This window comes from Malaclemys terrapin, chromosome 17 (genome assembly GCF_027887155.1).
Source record: "Malaclemys terrapin pileata isolate rMalTer1 chromosome 17, rMalTer1.hap1, whole genome shotgun sequence".
NCBI classification, from domain to species: Eukaryota; Metazoa; Chordata; order Testudines; family Emydidae; genus Malaclemys; species Malaclemys terrapin.
Genome location: NC_071521.1, coordinates 8,564,632 through 8,590,438, shown reverse-complemented (window position 1 = coordinate 8,590,438; position 25,807 = coordinate 8,564,632). Strand labels below are relative to the sequence as shown.

At 47.1% G+C, this 25,807-nt stretch overlaps 1 protein-coding gene across 2 annotated transcripts in view; it reads right to left on the bottom strand.

Annotated features, from left to right (window-relative positions):
- Positions 1-25,600, bottom strand: part of BRD3 (bromodomain containing 3) — a 49,796-nt gene extending 24,196 nt beyond the window's left edge. For both annotated transcript variants that reach the window (XM_054007901.1, XM_054007903.1), the window contains exons 1-3: positions 25,526-25,600; positions 2,794-3,108; positions 1,227-1,364 (exon numbers count right to left, since the gene is read on the bottom strand). In XM_054007901.1, coding sequence (XP_053863876.1) covers positions 1,227-1,364; positions 2,794-2,994 — 339 coding nt within the window. In that variant the 5' untranslated portion in view covers positions 2,995-3,108; positions 25,526-25,600. The remainder of the gene's footprint in view (positions 1-1,226; positions 1,365-2,793; positions 3,109-25,525) is intronic.
- Positions 25,601-25,807: the final 207 nt, after the last annotated feature.

Sequence of the window (25,807 nt, the reverse complement as noted above, 5' to 3'; positions counted from 1 at the left end):
CTACACGGCGACAAAAAACCCGCAGTACCAAGTATCAGAGCCCGGATCAACTGACTCAGGCTCAGGCTGTGGGGTTAAAATAGCAGGGTAGAGGTTCGGACTTGGGCTGGAGCCTGGGCTCTAAGGGTATGTCTACATGGGGATGAAAAAAACCTGGTTGGTCCAGGTCAGCTGACTTGGATTCACAGGGCTCGGGCTCCAGGCCTGAAAAACTGCTGTGTAGACGTTCGGTCTTGGGCTGGAGCCCAAGCTCTAGGACCCTGCAAGAGGGGAAGGTCCCAGAGCTCCGGCTCCAGCCCAAGCCTGAATGCCTACACTGCAATTGTATAGCCCCACAGCCCAAGCCCTGTGAGCCTGAGTCAGTTGCCCCAGGCCAGCCGCAGCCATGCTGTGGGTCTTTTATTGCAGTGTGCACGTACCCTGACCAGCTGGCAAATTACAGCCTCTAAATACAATGAAGAACCAGAACACGGCTTCCTTTAGAAGCCCACACCATTGCTGCCCCACAGATCGGTTTGGAAGCAGAGAGCTGCAACCGACGAGCTGTCAATCCCTGTCTGGCAAAATATTCAGGAGAAGAGAATAAACACCTTCCTCGCTGCAGCACCAGCTAATTAATTTATTTATTTCAGCTCGCTCCCCAGCGTGGGTCAATGATGAACTATCTTAGGAAAAAGAATACAAGGAATAAAAAGCACTTTAAAGCCAGAAAAAAAAAAAAAGCATATATAAGCAACCAACAAAGTGCACGAGAGATTTATGGAAGAACGCATGAGGCATGGACAGCGGATATAATGATAGGAGTTATTTACCTGCCCTCTGCTGCTGAGAGGAGTATCTGATATTAGTTACTACTGGACAAAGAGAATAACACTTAGCACTTATATTCCACTTAACATCTACAAAGCGTTGTGCAAACATTAGCTAATCTGAAAGAATTCCTCCGTGAAATTAAAGGGCTGAAGTCTCGGCTGACTCGCTGTGTAACCCCAAGATATTAATTCTACCTATAGTTAAGAACACGTTTGCCATTTTAACCAGTGCGGGCAAAGAAACATGCAACACAAAGACAGCTTTGTACATTTAAAAGTAATATGATTACCATTAATGGCATTGCCAGGAGGGTTTTGTGCACAAGTTATCCCTCGCCAAAAGCTGCAGTGGACTAACCACCCGCAGGCTTCCCTATTCAGAGCCACAGCTAGGAGTTGGTCTGCATTCTTTACCTTGTTGTAAATGTAACAATTTGTAAACATTGTGTTGAAATCCTGCATGCATTCACTGGCACTCCAGTAATAGTTATGTTCCAGTCGCTTCTTAATTGTCCCCATGTCCATCGGGTTTTTGATTATTTTGTGATAATCCTGTTCAAGAAACAGTAAAGATAGCTTGTTAGGTCAGGACGCAATAAGCCCTATACATCGCCAATGAGAACAGCTCCCCCTCCCCAATGGGGGACATCAGACAGGAGGCACCTTTCCCATAAAGTGAAGACCCTGCTTTCCTGGTGGTGTCTGATTTGCAAATGGCAATCCTGAAATGTCAGAACTAGAACAAGATTGAAAAAAATACCTACCAGCGAATGGGATTTAAAACATGCCTACCACTTTTAACTAAAAATTAACCCTAAATAAACCCTTTTGCTCTGCAACTAATGAGGTGGGCAGGTAGGTCAAAGCGGAAGCCAAGGTGCTCAGAACCTCTGGAAATCAGATGCACAGTCCCTCCGCTGCTATGATCATAGTCTGAGCAAGCAAGGTGGAGTTAGCACCAATTTCCTTGAAAGGTTCCAGCAGTGACTGGCTTGGTGCTGACTCCTAGAGCGGAGATCTGGGGAGGCAAGTTCATGCTAACCGTTAATAGGGAAACTGTCTTTGCCGTCAGGTGAATGTGTGCAGACCGTAAGAGATTCAGCAGGAACTAAGATGTTCAGAGGTTTCTTTTAAAAAACAGCTTTGTGTAGCATTTCTTTATGAGACAAAGGCCTTGTCTGCATTTAAACGGGCTTGCTGGTATAGTTATACTGCCCCATGGAGAGGCAGCTTATGCCAGCAAAAGAACGTTTTTTACTGGTATAGCTTAAACCAGCTCCCCAAACAGGATAAGCTGGCAAAAGGACTTTTTTCCCCCCACTTATAACTGCATCTACTAGGGCTTTTGCCAGCACAGCTAGGTTGATTGGGAGCATGATTTTTTTCACCCTCCTAACCAACACGGCAATGCCAGTAAACCTTTCTAGTGCAGACCAGGCCAAAGATAAGAGAGTCTGACATTAAGTGAAAACACTATTTCAGTTCTTGAGTGTTCCAGCTCCTATTCCTGACCCAAAGATTTCAGGGACATCTGCTGCTCTTGGAAAACCCATTGCATAATTCCAAAACGCAGTTCCTTATGCTCTTTCTTTAAGCATAGGTCAGAAGCTATTAAGTAACAGTCTAATCTACAACAAAAACTCAAAAATAGCAAAGGCCTGAGGAGCTTCTTAATAAACAGAACCAAAAAATAAAATTAAAAAAAAAAATCCATCTAATAATGGATCAGAGTTAACGTAACTTCTACTAGTTACGAAGAAGTCAGGTCTGTGAAAGGTGGTCTCATATTCAGGGCACTGGGAAACGAATGACTGCCCCACTCGTTTCGCTATGCAGGGGTCAGTGCTCAGCCCGGCCACTCTGGGGAGTTGGGGAATCAGACGGAACCTAACAACATTTCACTTCACATGAGCAGAAATTGCACATCGCTAAAGCAGAGCTCTCCTGGCAGAGGACACAAAGCAAAGGAAAGAATACTTACTGGTAAATTCAATTTAATTGCATCGACGGGTTGGTAGAAGGGCCAAGCAAACTGATGCTTCCACAAGGTCTTCACCACAACATTTTGCATGTACTGCAACTGGTTGGTCTTCCGCCCGGGCTTGTTGGGGTTGGTGACTTCTGGGGGGGGCGGATTGACAGGGCCCTGGGGAGCCTGTATCGCTGATGTGACAGTTGACATTTTCCTACCTCTGGGTCTCACTTACTGTTGCAGCGGCAACTAGGAGATTCTCTGTCTTCCTTTATGCTCCCTGAATGGGACTGACATCCCATTTCCAGGGCCCAACCATGCAACCTAGACCAGGAGAGAGAGGAGGAAGAGGTGGAGTGTAAATACAGACATTTAATTGAAACACACATGTTCAAAAACAATACACACCCTAGACATGGCTAAACCCAATCCCTTCATCTGATCCTAGGGTGACCAGATGTCCCAAATTTATAGGGACAATCCCGATTTTTGGGTCTTTTACTTATATAGGCTCCTATTACCCCCCACCCCCCGTCATGATTTTTCACACTTGCTGTCTGGTCACCCTACCTGATCCACTGCATTTGCTGTCAAGCTCAGATACCATAATGATGGGCATGGTACAAAAACCTAGATGCATAGATTAGATCAGCAGTTCCCAAACCCATGAACTGCAGAGCACTTGCTAGTGATCTACGGCAAACTGGCTGGTCTCATGATGTTGGTTCTGGCTCCTTGTTCCATCGGCTTCTACCAGCATCTCAGCTATTCATTGCAAAGAAGAAGCTGGACTGTACAGAAGCAGGTGGAAACAAAGAGGAGGGGCCAGTTGTGCCATACTCAAACATTTGCTGCAATTGTCCTAGGTACATCGCATCGTTGAGAACTGAATCTTGACTGGAAGGGGAGGTGGTCAGATTAATTGCTAAAGGAAGATAATCTCTCTATTTAGATGTGCTCCAGACCATGAAGTTCTTTAGGGCTCGGTCCGTCTCTTACTAGGCTGACTACAATGTGCACTCAATTTCCCATGCAGTGCTCCTGCAATTCAAGTAACAATCGAAGAGTTTGTCAGCCCCTGGAACAGACAGACAGAGATGGTTCTGTTCCGTCTTTTAATAGCACATCTGAAATATGAGTACACACAAAATTCCATTACTTTGGTCCAGGTTTTCTCTAGCACGCTCCTGGATGACAAACTCTCTAGCGTCATTATGTCTTGGATACCACACGGTAAACAGCTTTGTTTTGTCATCTTCCATAAACATTCGAGAGTTCAACCCACATCAGAACCACAGCAACATTTTTTCACAGTAAAGAGACCACGCACTCTTTCTAATGGCAAAATATTTAAAACACATTCAGACAAGTACACAAATACTCTCGCTGACATATGTTTCTAGTCTATGTGGTGAAAACCCAGTCACAAAAGAGGGAAATACAGCAACAGCAGTGACATGCGAAGAGGGAGACAGTGCAAAGAAACATCCTAGACAAAATTCTCATTTAATGTGTTTTTAACCATCATAGCTGAAAATCAAGACTAAGTGTAGAACTTCAACCTACCTTTTGAGTAGCTGATTAGATGGCAGTAAACACTGAACACTTATTTAATTTAGGGGAGTTTTACAAAAATAGATTGTGCATAGAAACATGCATCTACATAAAAGAGAGGAATGATTAAATATAAATATTCTCAGCTGTACGCAAGGAGCCAAGGCACGAGCTTACATAGAAAGAGAGCATTCCATGAACCTCGCTGTAACCAAGAGAACAAAGTGAAAGTATTTTGTGATGGCAATGGGATAGTGACATAAGAGGCAACTCGGCCAATCAGACACCACTTTGAGCTCCAAAATAGAATGCGCAGAACCAATCAGGGCCAAGCTTGTCTGTGCCCAGGAGGGGCTCCTATTTCAAAAAGGGTTTTGTGCAGAAAAGTGTTTAATCCCAAAGAAATCCATGTCTGGTGTGCGCACATGTGTGTAAAACATGGGAGCCTACCTACGATGTGTACATAGAAAACAGGAGTCCAAGTATGAATCAAACCAGCATCTATTCACAGGATGTAAAAATTCTCTTACACCCTAAGAAGATATAATAAACCCTATCATCAGCTCTGCTTCCACAAACTGAAGGGCCTGCAATGGGAAGATCCATCCCCTTTTCTCTCACATGATGGAATCCATGGGGTTCAAGCTCCATGGGGCAAGGAAAGGTAGGTGTGGGGCCATTCTCTACAGCACTGTTCCCCTCAACCCTCACATAAGGTAATGCTGTCCCCCAACTGTGTCCCCTTTGCACAGTGAAACCCTCCAACTAAGAGGGTTTTGTTTTTGTCGAGTGTCATTGGCAGACAGAGACTGGATGGGAGCCCCAGGTGGGTGGGGCGACTGGAAAAACAGCGAGACTGGTGTGATCTGGTCAACGTTTTTCAAACTTCACAAAGTGGACTTAATTCAGCATTTCAAAGTTTGAAATACAAACAGGAAAAAACATTTTCACAACAGTTTTCCCTGTTTGACAAAATATTTCAAAATTTTGAATTTCAAGAAAAAAATAACAAATCCAACAGGAATTTTTAAAAAAATTAAATGTCATAATGATTCCCTCTCCCTTTTATCTCCCTCAACCCCAGCTCTGAACTGGGACTCTGTGCAGATTTCAGACACCCACCGACTAAGAGCCATATGTCATCTAAGCAGCACATATAACCCTGACTGCAGCCCTTGGGGTACATCCTTTGAATCTAATGTTTATTTCAGTGTTTTGGTGAATGAGCTGAATCCCCTTCAAAGACTGAAATTAAAAACAAGAAAATTTGGGAACTAATGTTTTGAGGCAACCTTAACTGCAGGGCATCGGTCACTTTTTTTAACTCTATGTACCACATCTCAAGATTGCCTTCTATTGTGTTTTTACATTATTGAGGATAAACGCAAGATCTTCAACAACAAAAATCCCGTTTTTGTTAGAACTTCCCTGCATCTTCTCGTCCTGTTTTCATAACATTCTAACTTGAAGAGATGTTCTTTTTTTAAGGCACTGGACTGGCATCCAGGAGATAGGGGGTCAACTTTCTACGTGGTCTTGGGAGAGTCACTGAATTTCTCTGTGCTTCATTTCCTCATCTGTACAATGGGGATAATACCACCACCTTTCTGCCTTATTTTGTCAATCTTGTCTAATTAGATTGAAACTCTTTGGGACAGGAGCTATTTCTTTCTAAAAGATACGCTCCAGTGCAAACAAGAATTAATTCAGGGAAGTTCCATGGCCTGTATTATAAAGAAGGTCAGACTAGGTGATCACAGGGGTCACTTGTGGCTTTCTAATCTTTGAACATGTGTGTTTCCACAGCACCTAGCACAGTGGGGTGCTGATCTTAGTTGGGGCCTCTCGGCAGCACCGTAATATGAACAGTAATTAAGTAAAACTTAATTACATAAACCAGAAAGGATCTTTTAAAACTTTAGTTTAAATATCAAGAAAGTTAAGTACATTAGGGAGAACAGGAGGTGGGTCTGTGACATCAGAGGCAACTCAGCCAGTCCTCCTACAATTGACCCTAATTTATTTGCATACTGCAATCCCATTGGCTACAATTAAAGATGGCTCTAAACCAAAACTCTGCATACCAATGCTGCTGAATGTGTGATCATTCAAATCCTCGATCTTGCCGCTTGAGACCAGATCTAGTTAAAATGTGCCTATTTCTGTGTTTTTCATACTGTTAAAGCAACAACACTGGAAATAATCATTATTAGCATACAGAAGGCTTTGATGTGTATTTGCCAGCTGATTCATCATGTGAATGAAAGCACTCAGAGTGTGTCAGAGCTGAGAGAGAACTTCTCCCTCTAGCTGGGCCTGGGAGTTTTGCTGTATGATTTATTATGTATAGAAACACAAGAGGATGCTGGCTACTCAGTTCACGTGAGTTTTTAATCTCTTCTTATGTCCACGCAGCCCAGTCCTAATCCAGCCCTATCACAGGCTAGAGCCCAGAAACCCCAACATTTGCCAACATTTCCCCCCCTCTCAAAATAGTATTTATTTGTACATATGTTTCACCATTCAATGGGTCACAGATCTGTCAGAGCATTTATACAGAGAGACAGCCTACTTTATTCACTTGGGAAAGAAAGAACTGCAGTAGTCTGTTATGCTTTCAGCACACACACTGAGAAATTAGATAAAAACAAATACACTTGCTGGAAGGCTGCAATGTAACACTACTTTATTTCTTAGAATTCAGAATGGTAACACACAAAAACCTAAAACCAGAGAGAGAGAAAACAGGCTGCTCCCTAAGGCAACCAGGCACAATTCACCTCACCTTGCTTTAAGCTGGCTCTTTCCAGAACTGACTCTGTGGCTGCATGCTTTCTTACAGAGTCCCCGAGCCTGCAAGCAGGACTAAGACCGCCACCCCACCACACCCTCTCCAAGTGATAGCTTCCAATTCCAACACAGTCCTCAATACACCACACAGTCCTATTCCCTGCCATCCAGGGAGACTGGACATTATTTTCCATGTATAGTAGCACCCACTATGTGCTAGGCACTTTCCAAATGCTTAAGGATGGTCCCTGCTCTGAGGAGCTCACAAGCAAAGGGCAGACAGACAAGCAGACAGGGTAAGGCCAGATGTCACAATTCGCAAGGGTCATGAGACCTAATTACGCTTGGAAGACAGTATACAGAAGACATGGTCCCTTCCCTGTGAAACACACCAGGACGCCTAGAGGAAAGTTCAGTCACACACCGGGTTTAAAGCAGATTGAAACAGGAGCAGGAATTCTTAAGAGACACCTGTTCTCACTCTCCGACGCCAGAAAGAGGAGAAACCCTTCCCGTGCTTTGAGTAGAGGAGGGGGAGTTGAGCTCTCCCACACTGCCCCTTCCTTGAACCCTTGCCTGAATAGCTTCCTGTTTGTTTGCCACAGGGGTTGCTTTGATTTAGCTTTTCCTCTCTTTTTTACGTCTCTTGCCCCCATCTTTAAATGACAAGCAAGTAGTGGGGTAGCAGCTTTGAGGAATTTGGAACAGGGAGGATTAGTAGCTGGCAAGCAGGGATGAAGAGGGGATTCCAGAGGGGGCAGCATGAAGACAAAGGCAGGGGAAGCTTAGCTTGTTTGCGGTCTTTAGTTTGGGGCGAAGTCTGGTCATTTATTAGATGCGTGCACAACACCCAGCCCAGGGGGGCCCTGATCTTGGCTGGGGCCTCTGGGTGCTACTGCAATAGAAGTGCTAAAGCCTAACAACAACAGGCAAAGAGAGTGTGGAGGTGGGATTCATGGGAGCAGCAAAGGGGGTGAGTGCGATTAGGGGTCCCCCTTCCCTTTGGCTCTCCCATTGGCATAACTCCACCACCGCGAGAAGCTCTCCCGCCGACAGAGCGCTGTCCCCACTGGCGTGTAGGTCGTGTACCTTACATCAGTGCTTCTCAAGCTATCTGATGTGGGGGACCGGCAATTTTTTTTTTCCAATGTGCCAGGGACCGGTGCCGTATTATTATCCTATTTGACGCTCTTATGAGGAAACTCGTCGCGCACTGGCAGCCGATGGCTCGCAGACTGGCACCGGTCCGCGGACCACCACTTTGAGAAGCACTGCCTTACATCACTTCGGGGGCGTGGCTTATTCAGACCCGTGAGCGACATAAATTATACCGACATAAGTGGTAGCGCATACAGGCCCTGAGAGACCAGAACGTGTCTGACGAACTTCCTGATATTTCGCTGATGAGAATCACGTGCCAAAAGCAATGGAGCAGGTACACAGCTTTGACTGCAGTGTATGTTGATGCACACAGGGCGAAATTTTTAACCCGGGCAGAGGTTTGCCGCAAACCCTGTATTATTATTTACTCTTTGCATTACCGTAGTGGCTACAGCCCTAGTTATGGGCCAGGATCCCATTGTGCTAGGCACGGTGCAAACACAGACCAAAGACTGTCCCGGCCCCTAAGAGCTTACAGAGTGAAATTACGCGGCATGTGGCTCCGATTGTAAAGCCCCAGTTCAGCAGAGCAATTGAGCACATGCTTAAATCTCGCTGACATCAGCCATCAATTATTTGTATAGCAGTAGCATGCAGGCACCTCAGTCATGGACCATTGTGCTAAATGCTGTACAGACGCTGAACAGAACGGCCGTCACTGCCCCAAAAGAGCTTACCATCTAAGAAAGAGCTTAGCATGTACTTAAATGATTTACTGCATAGAGACAGACTTAAGAATGTGTTTAACTTTGTGCATGTGTGTGTAAGTGCCTTGCTGATCAGGGCCTAAACAGAGACTCATATTAGCCCCTGAGCAATATTTTTCCATTTTAAATCATCTCTTTTCCCCTGTATAGTCCCCAGCTCTGTAATTCTGAGTAACAATAAAAATGGCTCATGCCGTTTTTGGATGCTTATCTGCAATTACTGACATCGCCACTTTAAATCTGACCCCTGCACCACTAAACATAAGGCCCAGGGTTGCTCTGTCCTTTGTAGGAAATTGCTCCCAGTTTTACCAAAACATTCAAAACAAAACCTGAGCCCAAACTCGCAGAGAAATCTCTGCTTCCACTGAGTCACAGACTGTTCCGCTTAAATGCGCTGCAGCCTTCCCCACCGCGGAATCCATCCCGGCTGCGGGTTTTGGCTCCTCACTCAGCCAGCCTAGTCATCAGACACACAGCCGGGCTTAGAGGATTTTTCTTTTCTTTTTTAGCTTTGCGTGGCGTGCATGGGTCAGTCGCCGGAGCGACAGTTGGCCTGGAGAAATCAGGTTAATAATTCCCTCCATCCCGAGGAGAACATCTCACCCCACTGATGGAGCCCACCGACTGGGGGAGCCTGTTTGAGAATAGAATATAAAACCCCGTGAAACGTGCATCGTCCCAGTAAGCCTGCTGCTTTGGCTAACAGTTCTGCCACTTCCTTTGGCAACGTGGAACACTGAACAGACTGCTGCTCTGTGTGGAGCAAGGGCGGGTGGGTTTTCTTAAAGCTCGTCCTTATTGCAAACTAAAAGGGGAGGTGCTTTCTATTCACGTCCGGGCCCACCAACTCCACAGTTACTTTGACAGAGCTGAGAAAAAGGAAGAGTTCCAACCCACCCAGAAATGAGAACATAAATCTTTTGGGGGGGGGGGGGAAGGGTGTAAGCTGGAGATCGTGTATCTGACAGCCCCTCCCTTAGGGGCTCCGGAGAAAATAAAAAAGGGACTTACAGAAACCCTTCCCCGCCTCCTGCCCTCCAGAGCCCGTCAAACAGCTTCTGGGCAGCCTTCAGCTGCTTGTGACACATGGGAGTTGGGAGCTGTGCTGCAAATGCAAGGGGAGTACAATTCGCAAACAGGACTTGGAGATGGCCAGTCGCTCGAAGTCGGCACTTGCCAAATAATGCGACACAAACCTTAAGCCTCCCCTTAAAACTTGGGAGGGAAAGTGTGTGTGTGGGGGGGGGGGGTCTTTGCAGCTGGCATCATGACAGGAAACCGGGATTTTGCGTTAGGATCAGGAGCGGCGCCAGGGTTTTTGGTACCCTAGGCGGGGGTCCTTACACGCTCCTGGTCGTCGTCGTCAATTCTGCGGCGGGGGGTGTCCTTCCGCGCTCCCGGTCTTCGGGGCACTTCGGCGGCGGGTCCCCGGAGCGAGTGAAGGACCCCCCCCACTGCCGAATTGCCGCCCCCCCAAATCCTGGTGCCCTAGGCGACCGCCTCGGTTGCCTAAATGGAAGCGCTGGCCCTGTTTAGGATGCCACTTTGTTACACTGCAGATCCCCATGATCTGAAAGTCCCCACTGGCCTCCGTTGTTGTTCCCAGATCATTAACTCCAAATGCCACGGATTTATTTGTTAACCAGAATAACTCCAGCTAAAGTCGAAGATTCCGAGTTATGGTCACAACTCTGCCCTTAGCTCACCTCTGCGCGAGAGAGGAAAGAAAAGAGCGCGGGGAGATTAAAGCAGTTACTTGGCTTTCGACTTGGGTGTTTAATACTTGCTTGATTATTTCAAAGGATTTTGCCCCATTGGTCTCTCGCTGGAGAATATATGAGCAGGTGTTTCCTCCGAAGGAGCCAGGGGGTCCCTTAGGTAAATCCAGATGGCCAAGATTTTCAAAAGCAACCGGCAATTTCCAGGAGCTTCATTTTTGGACACCCAACTTGAGACACCTACAAGGAGTCTGATTTGCAGAGGACACATGCTGAAAAAAATCAGGCCGTGTAAGGATGCCTCAAACAGGCACCCAAGGTTACTAGTCAGTATTGGAAATTGTGACTGCGTACATGTTGGCAGTGTTTAGAACAGTTTTTTGGCCACCTCTAATGAACGAAGGGTCTACCAGATAAATATGGACTGAAGCCTTTATTCCTGGTGGTGATTTAATGTTGCAATACGCCTTACCACGCCCCTCCAGAGCTCAGTTTCTTAGATACCCCGTTCTTGCAAACATTCAGACGTGCGCCATGCACCTTCTGTAAAGAACTTCCTGCACGGAGACCTGCGGCTTTTAAAAGCTGTCATACCGGGAACAACAGAAATAATCTCCAAACTTTTTGTTAGGGCAGGCGACGCGTCACCAGGTGGTGCTGTCACCCACCGTGAGCCAGTTTTGACTCTCGGAAAGACATGCTGTGTTGCTGTTAGTTTTGGGGGGTTCCACACGGTTTTAATGAAGAGACTTCGGGAAACAAGGTGCTTAAATGAGCAGCAGAAGAATCTGCTCTCTGTCTGGGGGGTACGTCTATACTTACCCGTTGGTTCGGCGGCAAGCAATCGATCTTCTGGGATCGATTTATCGTGTCTTGTCTAGACGCGATAAATCGATCCCGGAAGTGCTCGTCGACGCGGGTAATCCTGCTCCGCAAGAGGAGTATGCGGAGTCGATGGAGGAGCCTGCCTGCCGCGTGTGGACCTTTAAGGCAAAGAGAGTGTCCATTCTTTAATAATTTCCCTGACAAACAAGCAGACAGTGAAACTCCAGGTGTAGGGCTATAGGAGGAGAGTCCAGGCTCATTTCAGTGCATCACATTTCCCATCACCTTCCCCCGCCATCAGCCGCACCGGCGATGCCAGCTTCGCACGCCATTTGACAGCTTCACGCTAAATGTTCTTCCACGCCCATGGAATGCCATCTCTGAGCCCAGCGGCAAGGCCTCCTACCTCCCCGTTTTCAAATCCCTCCCAAAGCCCCACCAGGGAATCCAGCTGACTCATACTGACAGGTAAAACATCTAAAACTAACCTTTGCCAAGACTTGACCATGTACCACCTTGACACCTCTGCTTATTATTAGTGTTATGGGAAAACCTAGAGACTCCAGCCAACATCAGAGGACCATACACATGCAGAGCCAGAGTCCCTGCCCTCAATAACTTGAAGGAAAACTTGCGCAAGGTCACTAGCAGGATCAGGTCTAGCACCTAGGTCTCCTGATTTCCACGCCAGTGCCCCGAGCCCAGGGGTGGCCAATCTGTGGCTCCGGAGCCACATGCGGCTCTTCAGAAGTTAATATGCGGCTCCTTGCATAGGCACCGACTCCGGGGCTGGAGCTACAGGCGCCAACTTTCCGGTGTGCCGGGGGGTGCTCACTGCTCAACCCCTGACTCTGCCACAGGCCCTGCCCCCACTCCACCACTTCCCGCCCCCTCCCCTGAGCCTGCCGTGCCCTCGCTCCTCCCCTTCTACCCTCCCCCCCCCCAGCCTCCTGCATGCTAGGAAACAGCTGATCAGGAGGGGAGGGGAGGGCGCTGATTGGCAGAGCTGCCAGTGGGCAGGAGGCACTGGGAGGGGGCTGGGGGGAACTGATGGGGGGGCTGCTGACGTATTACTGTGGCTCTTTGGCAATGTACATCGATAAATGCTGGTTCCTTCTCCGGCTCAGGTTGGCCACCCCTGCCATTAGGCCACACCATGTCCCATAGGTTGTCCCATTCCTAAACTATCACTCTGTAAAGCAGGATCTCTAAAGGCCTGGACTCTACCTTCCTTTCCATCTGGAAACTGCCTCAGCCATTCTGTGCCATGCCAATAATGAACATTATTAAACATTCATCCTCCAGTAGCGATCTCCTGGAAACAGACTTTCCAATTTCAGGCAAGAAAACTAGATTTCTGCTTTAAATAAAAATACGGCGGCATTAGTACAAAGCCCAGATGACACACACATAATAGGAGCATTTGTGTCCATCCAGAAAGCAGAACACAAGGTTCAGAACTCCTGTGGGATTATCATATGTTTCCACCGTAGCAGGTTTTTTCCCTTTTCAAGGATGTGATCTGCATTGTTAAACTAAAATGTAAAAGCGCAGAAAAAGCAGCCGGTTCTTCCCCTTTTCAATCTGAGTATTGTGCTCAATGCACGTTTAGAAAGAGAACCACACACTCGCCTTGATTCAGTCGGATTTTATGTTAGGAAATTATGTACAGTCTTTCCGCTACAGTTAGCAGCGTTTGTCATAATTGTTTCCTTTCCCACCCTCCCACTTCCAAAGAGAAAAGTTACTGGACAGAAAGCTTTTTGAAAAAGAAAAAACACACAGAGAACAATTCAACACTGTACAGAACAACTCCGAGCAGCACTACCACTGCAAAGAGCTACAGCAAAGGAGCGCTAAGCAGTGAAAGCACTGGTCTGGAACTCCTGAGACTGGGGGCGATTCCTGGTGCTGTTGGCCTTGACACACCACGTGACCTTGGGCAAATCAGTCTCTCTCTCTCCGTGCCTCCATTTCCCTTCTGTAAAATGGGCATGACAGTACTTCCCATGACACACGGCGAAAATCATTAATGTTTGTGAGGTGTCAAATACTGCAGTACTAGGAGCCATATAAGAATCTAGATGATGCTGTAGGGCTCATTTTAGAAACAGGACCGTTATTTGTCATCTGAAGAAATTGCAGAAGCTCAGATCGCCATTTGCTTGATAATTCTTCCCACAATATTGAGGCAATCTGTGGAAGGGCTTTTAAACAATAAATACGATACCAGTGTAGGTCCCTATAAACAGATATCAATTAGGGAAAGTTTGAAGTATTTCCAGATTGTGCTTGTAGACACAACCACATTCAACTTCCATCTGGATTTGTTTTTAAGAGGATATATGCAACAACATATCCCTTCCTAATTTATTTTTTTTTTTAAAGGCAGAGTAGTTTCAAAAGGCGTGGTAGGCAGCACAGTACATACAGAGGCAATGCAAAAAAAATGGGGTCCAATATTTTACTGGCTAATTGGAAGATCATCGTCCCCATATACATCTGATATGCAAAACACATAATTCTGGGTAATACTGATTTGTATCGTCTGGTTACACATAAGAATTCCTAATGCCTTCAGGAGAGTCAGGCACATGGCCCTGAACTGAACCTCATCCCAAGGTTCAGCTCAATGCGAACACTGATAATTAAGACAAAGTTCCAAACGCAGAGACAGAACTACATGCCGACTTGCTCAGAAGCATTTCATAAGACACAACATAACTACTGTGTTGATTCAACAGAAAGCAACTCCCGTCACCAAGATTTCCCTCCAACACATTCTTTGTGCCAGCAATTGCTTCTCTTGCTCCAAAAATAAAACGAAATAAAGTCTCAGATCACCAAATAGAATGGATTTGCTGTAAGGCAAAAATATTAATGACGATGATTGTTTGCTTTTTAACTTAATTAACCCAACACACGCAAACCAATCACACATTAATATTAAGGCTAGGGTTTTCAAATGGGGCCAAGTGAATGACACACCCAATTCTCATTACAATAGCTGGGCTTCTAACGCCCTTAAACTCCTTTGAAAACCCAGGCTGAAAAGCACAGGCACTTACTAATTCACACTGACAATAGGGAAACTCAACACAGGCTACTGAACTTTGCAAAATTAGTGAGTCAATCGACAAGTCAAGTAAGTAAGGCGGCTGCATCACAAGATGTCTTTGTCAGAATCAGTGAGCTAGTATTTCAGTTCTCATGATGGATACTTCCCAGTAAATACGTGGACTGAAATATATTTTAAAAGCAAAGACGATTTAGGTTATGTCTACACTGCACACATTGCTACGGCGTGGCTGTACTGCTGCAGCCACAGGTGCACTGTGTGGCCGCTCTTTATCACCGTGAGAGAGTTCTCCCAGCAACAAAATAAAACCACCTCCAACGAGGGACGGTAGCTTCGTTGGCGGGAACGGTGCTCCTGGCGATGAAGCACTGGCCACACCGGCGTTTTTCATCATTAAAACTTTTGTCGTTCAGGGGGGTGTTTTCTCACACCCCTGAGCGACAAAAGTTTTAGTGATGCAAGTGCCAGTGTAGACAAAGCCTTAGACTTTATCAACAACAGTTGTACTGATTTAACAAAATTGGTTTAGAAACTAATTCATTTAAATTGGCACAAATTTATGTGTCCTTCATGTGGACACTCTTCCACTGGCTTAAAAGTGCCTTAAATCAGTAAGGAATCAACTAAGGTCTTACCTCCACTTAAAAGATTTGCCGTAATAGCTTATACCAACTCCCTGAACAATATAAGCTATACCAGCAAAAAAGAATTTTTGCCCCATATCGCTGAGTCTACAATAGATCTTTGGCCAGAACAGCTATGATGGCAAATCCACACCCCTAACTCACCAAACAATGCTGGCAAAACTGATAAATGTGGACCAGGCTTAAGCTACATTTAAAAAAAAAAAAAAAAAAAAAAAGCCACTTTTAGGGTATGTCTACACCAGGGGCGGCCAACCTGAGCCTGAGACGGAGCCAGAATTTACCAATGTACATTGCCAAAGAGCCACAGTAATATGTCAGCAGCCTCCCATCAGCTCCCCCCACTCCAACCTGCAGCACTCCTGCCCGGCAGCCCCACCAATCAGTGCCTCCCGCTCCCTCCCCACACCTCCCACCTGCCATGATCAGCTGTGTAGGAGGCTCTGGTAGGGATGGGGGGAGGAGTGAGGGCGCGGCAGGCTCAGGGGAGGGGGCAGGAAGGGGTGCAGTGGGGGCAGGGCCTGTGGCAGAGCCAGGGGTTGAGCAGGGAGCACCCCCCGGCACATTGGAAAGTTGGTGCCTGTAGTTCCAGCCCCGGAGTCGGTGCCTTTACAAGGAGCCGCATATTAACTTCTGAAGAGCCGCATGCGGCTCCGGAGTCACAGGTTGGCCACCCCTGGTCTACACACTTAAGCCACTACAGCAGCTGTCACTATAGACACTCACTATGGCGACGGGAGGGGTTCTCCTGTCACTGTCGTTAATCCACAATCCCGAAAGGTGGTAGCTAGACTGACTGACCAATTCCATTGGCCTAGCACTGTCTACGCAGGGGCGTGGATTTTTCCCACCCCTGAGACATGCAGCTATGCCAGCGTAAGTAGTCAGTGTAGACCAGCCCTTACTCTGGGCCTACATACTGCTTTAGTACGGTCTAACCATGTCAGTTAGGGGTCTGGGTTTTTTTACTGACATAGTTATACTGGTACATCCCTACTGTGGACAAGCATAAAGGTGCATGAAGCTATACCAGTATACAATCCATAGCAGTTATACCCGTCTAAAGGTCCCTTATACCAGTATAGCTTATTTCCCTTCCTGTATGAGAATAGCTAGACCCGTATAAGGCTACGTCCTCACTACGGGGGGGTCGATTTAAGATACGCAAATAGCGTAGCTGAATTCGACGTATCGGAGCCGACTTACCCCGCTGTGAGGACGGCGGCAAATCGACCTCCGCGGCTCCCCCGTCAACGGCGCTTACTCCTACCTCCGCTGGTGGAGTAGAAGCGTCGATTCGGGGATCGATTGGCGCGTCCCGACGAGACGCGATAATTCGATCCCCGAGAGATCGATTTCTACCCGCCGATTCAGGGGGGTAGTGTAGACTTGCCCTAAGCATGTTTATTCCAGCATAACTATATCCACACTAGGAGCAACTTACCAGTGGAGCTATACCCGTAGACCAGGGGGTGTCAAACTTCATTGCACCACGACCCCCTTCTGACAACAAAAATTGCTACACGACCCCAGGAGGGGGGACCGAAGCCTGAGCTCACCTGAGCCCTGCCACCCCGGGTGGGGGAGCCAAAGCCCGAGCACCACTACCCAGGGCAAGAGCAAAGCCGAAGCCCAAGGGCTTCAGCCCCAGGACGGGGGCCTGTAACCTGAGCCCCGCCACACAAGGCTGAAGCCCTCGGGCTTTGGCTTTGGCCCCAGGCGGTGGGGCTCGGGCTTCGTTTTGGCCCCCAGCAAGTCTTACGCCAGCCCTGGAGACCCCATTAAAACAGGGCGGTGACCCACTTTGGGGTCCCGACCCACAGTTTGAGAACCGCTGCAATATACTATATCGGCCAAGCACTCCGAGTGTGGATGCAGCTACACAGGCAAAGCTGCGCTTTTACCAGTATTACTTATTTCACCGCTGCCCCCCAACCAAAATAAATTCTACTGATAAAAGGGCAGTTTTGCCAGTGTAACTGTGTCAGCGCTAACAGCCTTTGTTGCCGCAGTTACGGTGGTCAAGGTTCACCCCCCTTCAGGTGCCGACTGACACAGCTAGGCAGGCAGAAGTCTGTAGTGTAGACATACCCTGTGCTGCATTACTTTAATTATACCAGCATAGTTATAGTTGTGTGTGTAGACAAGACCTTAAACCAAAAAACAACTCCTATACAAGGGTTCGCACCAATTTAAATATGGGCTCAAATTCACACTGTAAATTATGCCGGGGCAACCTTTCCCTGCAGACAAAGCCGAGGTAAATAAATATGAGGCACTCTTAAATCAGTTTAAGAGCATCCATACAAGTGGGTTGCATCCATTTAACTAAATCTGCTTCTAAACCAACGTAAAGGTCTTGTCTTCACAAGAAAATGGCACCGTTATAATTTAAAGGTGTGAATTTAAACCAGTGTAATTGAACAGGCGCGAAAGGTTGTGTGTGGACACACTTACTTCGGTTTAAGAGTGGCTGGTTTTGGTTTAGCTTAAGTCAGTCAGGAACAAGTTTAATTAAATCATAAGCAGCCATTTTTAGGCCTCGCCTACACACAAAAGTGATACTGTTTTAGGCAGGGGTGGGCAAACTACGGCCCGCACGCCGGAGCCGTTTTAAGACGGCCCCTGAGCCGCACCACGCGGCTCGGTCTCACTCCGGCAGGGGCGCTGGGTTGGGGTCCACACCACGTGGCTTGGGCCCGCTCCGGCTGGGGCGCTGGGTCAGGGGCTGAGCTGTGTGGTGTGGCCCCGCTCCGGCCGGGACGCTGGGTCCAGGGCTGCACCATGCGTCTCGGCCCCGCTCCAGGGAGCACTAGGTTGGGGGCCACACCCCTGAGCCTCTCCCCACACCCCAACCTCCTGCCCCAGCCCTGATACCCCTTCTGCCCTCTGAACCGCTTGGTCACAGCCCAGAGCACCTTCCTAGACCCCAAAATTCCTCATTCTCAGCCCCACCCCAGAGCCCACACCCCAACCCCAATTTTGTGAGCATTCATGGGCCCTCCATACAATTTTTATTCCCCACTGTGGCCCTTGGGCCAAAAAGTTTGCCCACCCCTGGTTTTAGGTATACAAGTATGATTAAAACAGTACAATCCCCACATAGATATAGTCATATAAAAGTTCTTATTCCAGTATAGCTTATTCCCACACAGGAAGGGGAATAAACCATACCGGTATAGGGCACAGCATCTACACTAGGGGTTGTGCCAGTATAAGTGAAAAAAATCACACATACCCTAACCAAAATAGTAATACCAGTGCAAAAACTGCATGTAAACTAGGCTTTATACCGAAAGGAGAGCTTCCACACAGACTTTTGCACTGGTTTAACTAACTATATAGGATTCAAGTGATACCAGTGCAACGTTCTCCTGTCGACAGTGTGTTAGTTATATCAGTGCATACTGTGTGTGTGGACAGTGCTATGTAGAGATGTCCTGAAGCCCGATTGCTCATTTGTTAAAACTGTTTTAGCAAAGTTGCGCTCTAGCCGCACCACTGGCAAGACCACATTAGCGGAAACAGGTGATTTCTTTTAAAAAAGGGGCTTTTCAGCCAAAAAAGGGCTGTACTGTGGACTTCTTACTCACACCGGTAAACAGGTAAACACTGACTTGCAATATATTCATGGGAGTTAGTGCTCACAACACGAGTGGGGACACCACCGTTCGGCCTTTGATTAGGGCACACAGAACGGAACAGGGGTCCTCAAGAAACATACCTGGTGGAACATTCTCAAGGTGCCATGGCAACCAGAAATGGGCCCAAGCCATGCAGGTTGGACCGAAACTTCCTCAAAGTTCAGGAGTGTTTGGATCAGGTACCCTGGTTCTGACCCATCTCCCAACTCCTTGAAATTTCATACCAAATAGTACTTTCTAGGCCCATTGTATTGGTGAGCGGGAGGAGACAGTTGAGTTGCAACCAGAATGATGGGACTGGGAGGCGGGAAAGGACAAACAAATAAGTATTTGTATGAAGGGCTATGGTGCCTGCTTGTCCGACTGAGCAAAACAAGGAGCTAAGAAGAGAACCAGTCCTGGCAAGGTGAGCACCCAAAATAGATACAAGTGTTTCTTTAGTTTGCGCCTTATCAATTATGAGACTCTACTAAAAAGTAATGATAAAGAGCAGCATTGGCCAGCTTTATCTAACAGCTTGTTACTGCAAACTTCCACACCAGTATCCAGGAGCAGGATTTTTGTTTGTAAATCCTGGCCTTCTAAAATAGGGTCTAGTGGCAGGCAATGTATAAAACCACACAAGAGGTATTTCTAACTAATAGAGCCTGGCCAGTGTGCCACCTCCATCAAGAAATAATGATTTACATAAAGAAAGCTGAAACCACAGTAAGATGCAACAGAAACTAACAGCATGAGAGGGGACATTTTGGAGAATCACAGACTCATAGAAGATTAGGGTTGGAAGAGACCTCAGGAGGTATCTAGTCCAACCCCCTGCTCAAAGCAGGACCAACCCCAACTAAATCATCCCAGCCAGGGCTTTGTCAAGCCAGACCTTAAAAACCTCTAAGAATGGAGATTCCACCACCTCCCTAGGTAACGCATTCCAGTGCTTCACCACCCTCCTAGAGAAATAGTTTTTCCTAATATCCAACCTAGACCTTCCGCATTGCAACTTGAGACCATTGCTCCTTGTTCTGTCATCTGCCACCACTGAGAACAGCTGAGCTCCATCCTCTTTGGAACCCCCTTCAGGTAGTTGAAGGCTGCTATCAAATCCCTCCTCACTCTTCTCTTCTGCAGACTAAATAAGCCCAGTTCCCTCAGCCTCTCCTTGTAAGTCATGTGCCTCAGTCCCCTGAACATTTTTGTTGCCCTCCGCTGGACTCTCTTCAATTTGCCCACATCCTTTCTGTAGTGGGGGGCCCAAAACTGGACACAATACTCCAGATGTGGCCTCACCAGTGCCGAATAGAGGGGAATAATCACATCCCTCGATCTGCTGGCAATGCTCCTACTAATGCAGCCCACTATGCCGTTAGCCTTCTTGGCAACAAGGGCACACTGTTGACTCATATCCAGCTTCTCGTCCACTGTAATCCCCAGGTCCTTTTCTACAGAACTGCTGCTTAGCCGGTTGGTCCCCAGCCTGCATGGGATTCTTCCAGAGTGCAGGACTCTGCACTTGTTCTTGTTAAACCTCATCAGATTTCTTTTAGCCCAATCCTCCAATTTGTTTAGGTCACTCTGGACCCTATCCCTACCCTCCAGCACAATGGTGGGCAACCTGCAGCCCACCAGGGTAATCCGCCAGATCATTTGTTTACATTTGCCTGGCCGCTCGCAGCTCCCAGTAGCTGTGGTTCACCGTTCCCAGCCAGTGGGAGCTGCGGGACGTAGCGCAGGCCTGGCTGCCACATCCCGCAGCTCCCATTGGCGAGGAACGGCGAACCATGGCCACTGGGAGCTGCGGGCGGCCATGCAAATGTAAACAAATGGTCTGGCAGTCCTCCAGCAGATTATCCTGACGGGATGCATGAGGCCCATGGGCCACAGGTTGCCCACCAGTGCTCCAGCGTATCTACCTCTCCCCCCAGCTTAGTGTCATCCGCAAACTTCCTGAGGGTGCAAACCATCAGCCCACTGAACACGGTGCCAGACAACGGGTAAGGCGCACCTTGCTAATTCCCAGAACTCCGCTGTTTACAAGAGTGCTCTGGGCTATTACTGCAGAAGAATGCAGTACTTTTAAAAACAAAACAAAACAAAGGGCTCCAGCTAATGACTGGGAGACCACTGTGGATTAATGAATTTTGCAAATAAGCAAAGAGGAGAATAAGTGGTATGAAAGAACAATCAAGGATGCTGCGCTGCAAAATGTTCTTTGTTCATTTATTTAAACAAGTGTAAATTAGTCCGAATGTATAGTAATTGTACACCAAAGTAGATGGAGAGTGATATATTGTGTAAAAGTAACGGGGTAAGTTTACACTACAGTGGCACAGACACAGCACAGCAGCTGTGCCGCCATACCACCATAGTGTAAACGCTTCCTATAGGGACGGAAGGGGGTTGTCTGTTGAGGTAGTTAATCCACCTCTCAAAGAGGCGGTACCTAGGTTGATGGAAGACTATTCCACTGACCTATCTGTGTCTACACTGGCCGTTAGGTCGACCTAACTACAGCACTCAGGGTGCAAAATTTTTCACAGCCCTGAGCAACATGGCTAGGTCGATCTAATTTTTAAGTGTAGACCAGGCCTAAGTCTTTGAAACGTGAGCCCTCTTTACATCGCTCGGCTGTTGCTGAGAAGAGGGGTTAGACTTACAGGCATGGGAACTAGGGGTACTGAAGCACCCCCAGGTTTTGCATGGGGCCAGCGGCTTGGGTCCCGGACGCAGGCCCTGCTCCCCAGCCACTGGTCCCACGCCCGGGGCCCCACACCTGGCCCCCCTGCTTCCAGCTACTAGCCCCACGGCTGGGGCTCTGCTACTGGCCCCGCACAAAGGGGTCCTAGCTGCCAGCCCCGTGCCCACCCCCAGTCTTTGTCCCCTTGCCCCCGTCCGGGTCCCCCCTCCCGAAGACACAGCACTGCTCCCGGCCCTAGCTGTGCGGGGGTGGGGTGCAAAGAGGGGTAAAGGGGCTGGCTTTCAGCACTATTAAAAGGGTTCCAGTGCCACTGGTTAGACTGTTGCGGCATTTGTGCTGCCAGTGAGAACTATCAGGCTTACAGATTCTCAGGTGAGAATGAGTGAGAGTCTAAGGCCTAGTCTATATTACAAAGGCTTTGCTGGTGTAGCTATCCTCCCTAATGGAGACGCAGCTTAGATCTTTTGCCAGTATAAACTGAATATATTGACATAGCTATGCCGGTTAGGGTTATGATTTTTTGTACATTCTTAACTGACATAGTTATGCCAGCAAAACGTTGTTGTGTAGACCTGGCGACAGACTGCAATGGATGTCGGGCCAAGCCGTTATTGTACAGGTGCATTTTTAAAAGATCTGAACAACATAAATGTTAAGCTATATCATTTCACATGGACATGTATTAAAGATGCACATGCAAGTGCAATCCTCACCTCTCAACACATGCAAATCACATTTGCATCAATGGGTCTGTGCAGCCCAGGGGGCTCTACTCAGACAGACTAGATCACAGAATCTGGGGTCATGGTTTAAGTTTATAAGAAACTCTCTTATTGTCCCCTAGTTTTACGGGACGAGACTTATGTTGGAAACATAATTCTGGGATGCCGCTGCGTAATACGAAGTCTCTAGCCCAAGAGAAACAGATCTTTGCATAAATTTTGGTTTATGGCAGTCCACCCATTAAGTTTTAGCGGTGCAGGAACGCATAACTGTGGTTTCAAATGGGTTTCATTTTCAGACACTCTCTCACAAAACCAGCTTCACTTAAAAATAAAATGTGAAAGAACACGGTCGCCTACAATAGAAACTAAACTCTCAGCACATTAAAAGAAAAAGAATAAATGTAAAATGCCTGAGCTGATGTTTTAAAAAGTGACTGCAGGCAAACATTTCAAAGTCACCTAAGTCCCATTTCAAAAGACTTAGGAGGCTACATCTTATTGGAAGTCAATGGGCTTTAGCCCCTAAGTGCCCAAGTCACTTTTGATAATAAGATTTAGACTCCTAAATCATTTAAGCATCTTTGAAAATTTTAACCTGCACGTATAACCATCATTTCTAATAAGGGTCTTTGGTATGAACAGTTACATGCATCAAATACTGTATATACAGCATAGCACATAGAATTGTGGTCAAGTTTTACACTGGATTCAGAGTACAACTCTTACACACATGCCCACCTCATTTATTAAGCATTGTCTGAAAGCACCAAATACGGGAATGCGTATTTTAAATTGACTGAGGCAAGGAAAAGAGAAATACGATCTTGGGGCTTATTCTAGTCACCCACAAGAGATTGTGAACTAAACCCTTTTATAAAAACAAGGCATCTAGGCTGGAAGCCATGCTATTCAGCAAAGCCTTGCAGGTGTATAATTTGAAACTCCCTAAAATTCTAAGCTAACAAAATATATTAGAGGTCATTTGGAGCAGTCCTGGTCTCCTAGTTCTATGGTCTTCACATTAGGAGAGCACTTAACACATGCAGCGTATTCCCCTTTTTTCAAAGTATTACTTTGATAAAAGCAATACAAAACTGCAATTATTTGTCAATTATTGATCTCACCTTTTGTTCTTGAAGGAAACAATTTATTCTGCAGTTTTAACCCCCCCATTCCCCATGAACCTGAATATTATAGCACATATGGTAGGTGACCCAAGTCCTATCTAACACCTTGACATATTACAGGGTGAGCTAAGGACAGTGTTACAGCCTTTGATCTTAATTTCCAGTTTAATTTGGAGACATCCCCTTAGCATGACTTGCATAACTCTGTGTGCATTAAAAATACTAACTAGCCTGTCAAAAACAGCTCTTCCCCAGCAGGGGACACCAGGTGCGCTTTGCTAATTGTGCTTTCCCCTAACTACTATTTAATAATGCAGAGTGGCTTAAACTGGAATTTTAAGGCTTGTATTTAAAAGGAGAGAGCTTTCACAGCGTTAATGAGAGTGTTATTTCTCTTCTAAACTAAAAGGTTGGGTTTGTTTTTTTTGCTTTCATTCCTATAGCTATCAATGGAAAAACATATCCATGTGGCAGACCTGTTACAGGATGGTTAAAAGAAAACCTATGGAAAGGAGATCATTCTCTGCCCTACCAAGGGTTCTTTCTATGGGGATGTTACATTTCCTAAAGAACCTTGTTAAATTGACTCCGGATTTATATTCTGTAGGACTTCTCCTTTAGGCTAAAACACTCCCACTGTGATGTTTGTAACCCAAACATTGCAGCATAGTGTGAAAGCCTGAAAGTGAAACTGACTAGACTGGAAACAGTGGGCTAGCTCCATTTTCCAAGTTGGGGCAAAGAGTAAACAAAAAGTATAAATGGCAAAGAGTGACATTAGAGTTTTAAATGTTTAACTCCTCTCTTTCCCCCATGTGAGGCACTGTTGGTAGCACAGTGACCGTTCTTTTATTTGGATTTCACACAAAATATTATTTGTAGCCCAGATTTCTTTTCTCACCGAGATTTACATCTTAAGATGTGTCACTTTAGGCAACTACCCCTTTCTTTTAATTTATTTGCAGGAGTTTGGTTCAGTCCCCCCCCGCCCCCCATGTTTACATGCATTTTATACTATTATCGAGGCAACCTGCTTAAGACCCTCTCCTACCTTGCAGGGTAGTAAACCAGGGTGGGGAAATGGCTATGAGCAAATCAAGTGATCACTCAACATTAGAAGCTTTTCTCCCAGGGACACACTTCGCAGTTTGCTGCCCTTTCTTGGCCAGACACACAACCCGGGCACCCTCGAGCTCGGTGCACAAAAACCAGACAGCAGAGACCAACTCCGCGCCTTGAAAACACTTCCACGGCCCCAACTCCTTCTCTCCGGCTTCTTGCAACTCAGAGCTCAACCAAGGGGACCGGGGGAAGGGCGGGGGGGGGGGGAATACTTTGTGCTCCTGTGAAATTGACTAGGGGCTTGTAACTGACTAGCCATTTGCTTGCAGGGGATTGGCGGAGCTGTAAACCCATCTGCGTGGCCTGAGCTACGAACGGGTCTTTGGCTCTTTTATTAATTATTATGGTGATTTTACATGAAGCCTGAAGCCCTCCTTTTTCCTCGCCCCTAATTTTCCCCTTCAAAAGATGGCGGGCAGAAGGAGAGAGAGAGAGAGAGAGAGGAAAAAATCCCTTCCGTAAGGACGATGGACTGCGACCTCCCAGCGCCGCACAAACTCCAGTCTGTGCGTTTTGGGGGGATGGGGCGTGGGGGGATGGATCGGCAGAGAGGGGGATGCAATGCGAGAGGCAGGGTCTCAGTTGCAGACATCCCCCCCAGAGCTCCTTATGGGGCTGCTTTGGGCGCCGGGTTAGAGGAAGGAGGAGGGGGAAGAAGAATATAAAGAGAGAGAGAGAGAGAGAGAGAGAAATCAGCAGCCACACTGTATCCGATCTCCAGCTGGCTTTGTTACATTGTTGCAATGCACAAAGGCTGCAGAACCAAGGGGAGCGTTAAAGGGCTTGCAAAAAAAAAAAAAAAAAAAAAAAAAAAAAGAGCGCATTAGCCTTTCCCAAGTGGGTTTTGCATTCACCCCCTCCCCACTCCCCCTCCTCCAGAAACCATGGCCCGGTGCTAGCAATGCAAAACAAAGCATCGAACGAATAAAGGGTAAGATTAAATAGATTACTTTGCCCCGGCAGCTCCAGCAACGTTTGCCTTATAGTCCCTCCAGTTGCTCTTCTTTTTATCCTCAGCAAGGCAGCATAATAGATGCGCTAAAGCTATGGAGAGCTCATGCGCCTAGGCGCAAAGCCATGTGGGGAAGGCAGTTTTTGCACCGAGCATGGGAAAGGACAGCGGTAGTCCTGAGGACTGCAAGTCCCAGCATCCCCCGCGCTCCTCCATTCTGTCTCCCCGCACTCTCCCTCCGTTGGACCAGCGGGCAGAAGAGAGAAACAGTAGGGGGTTA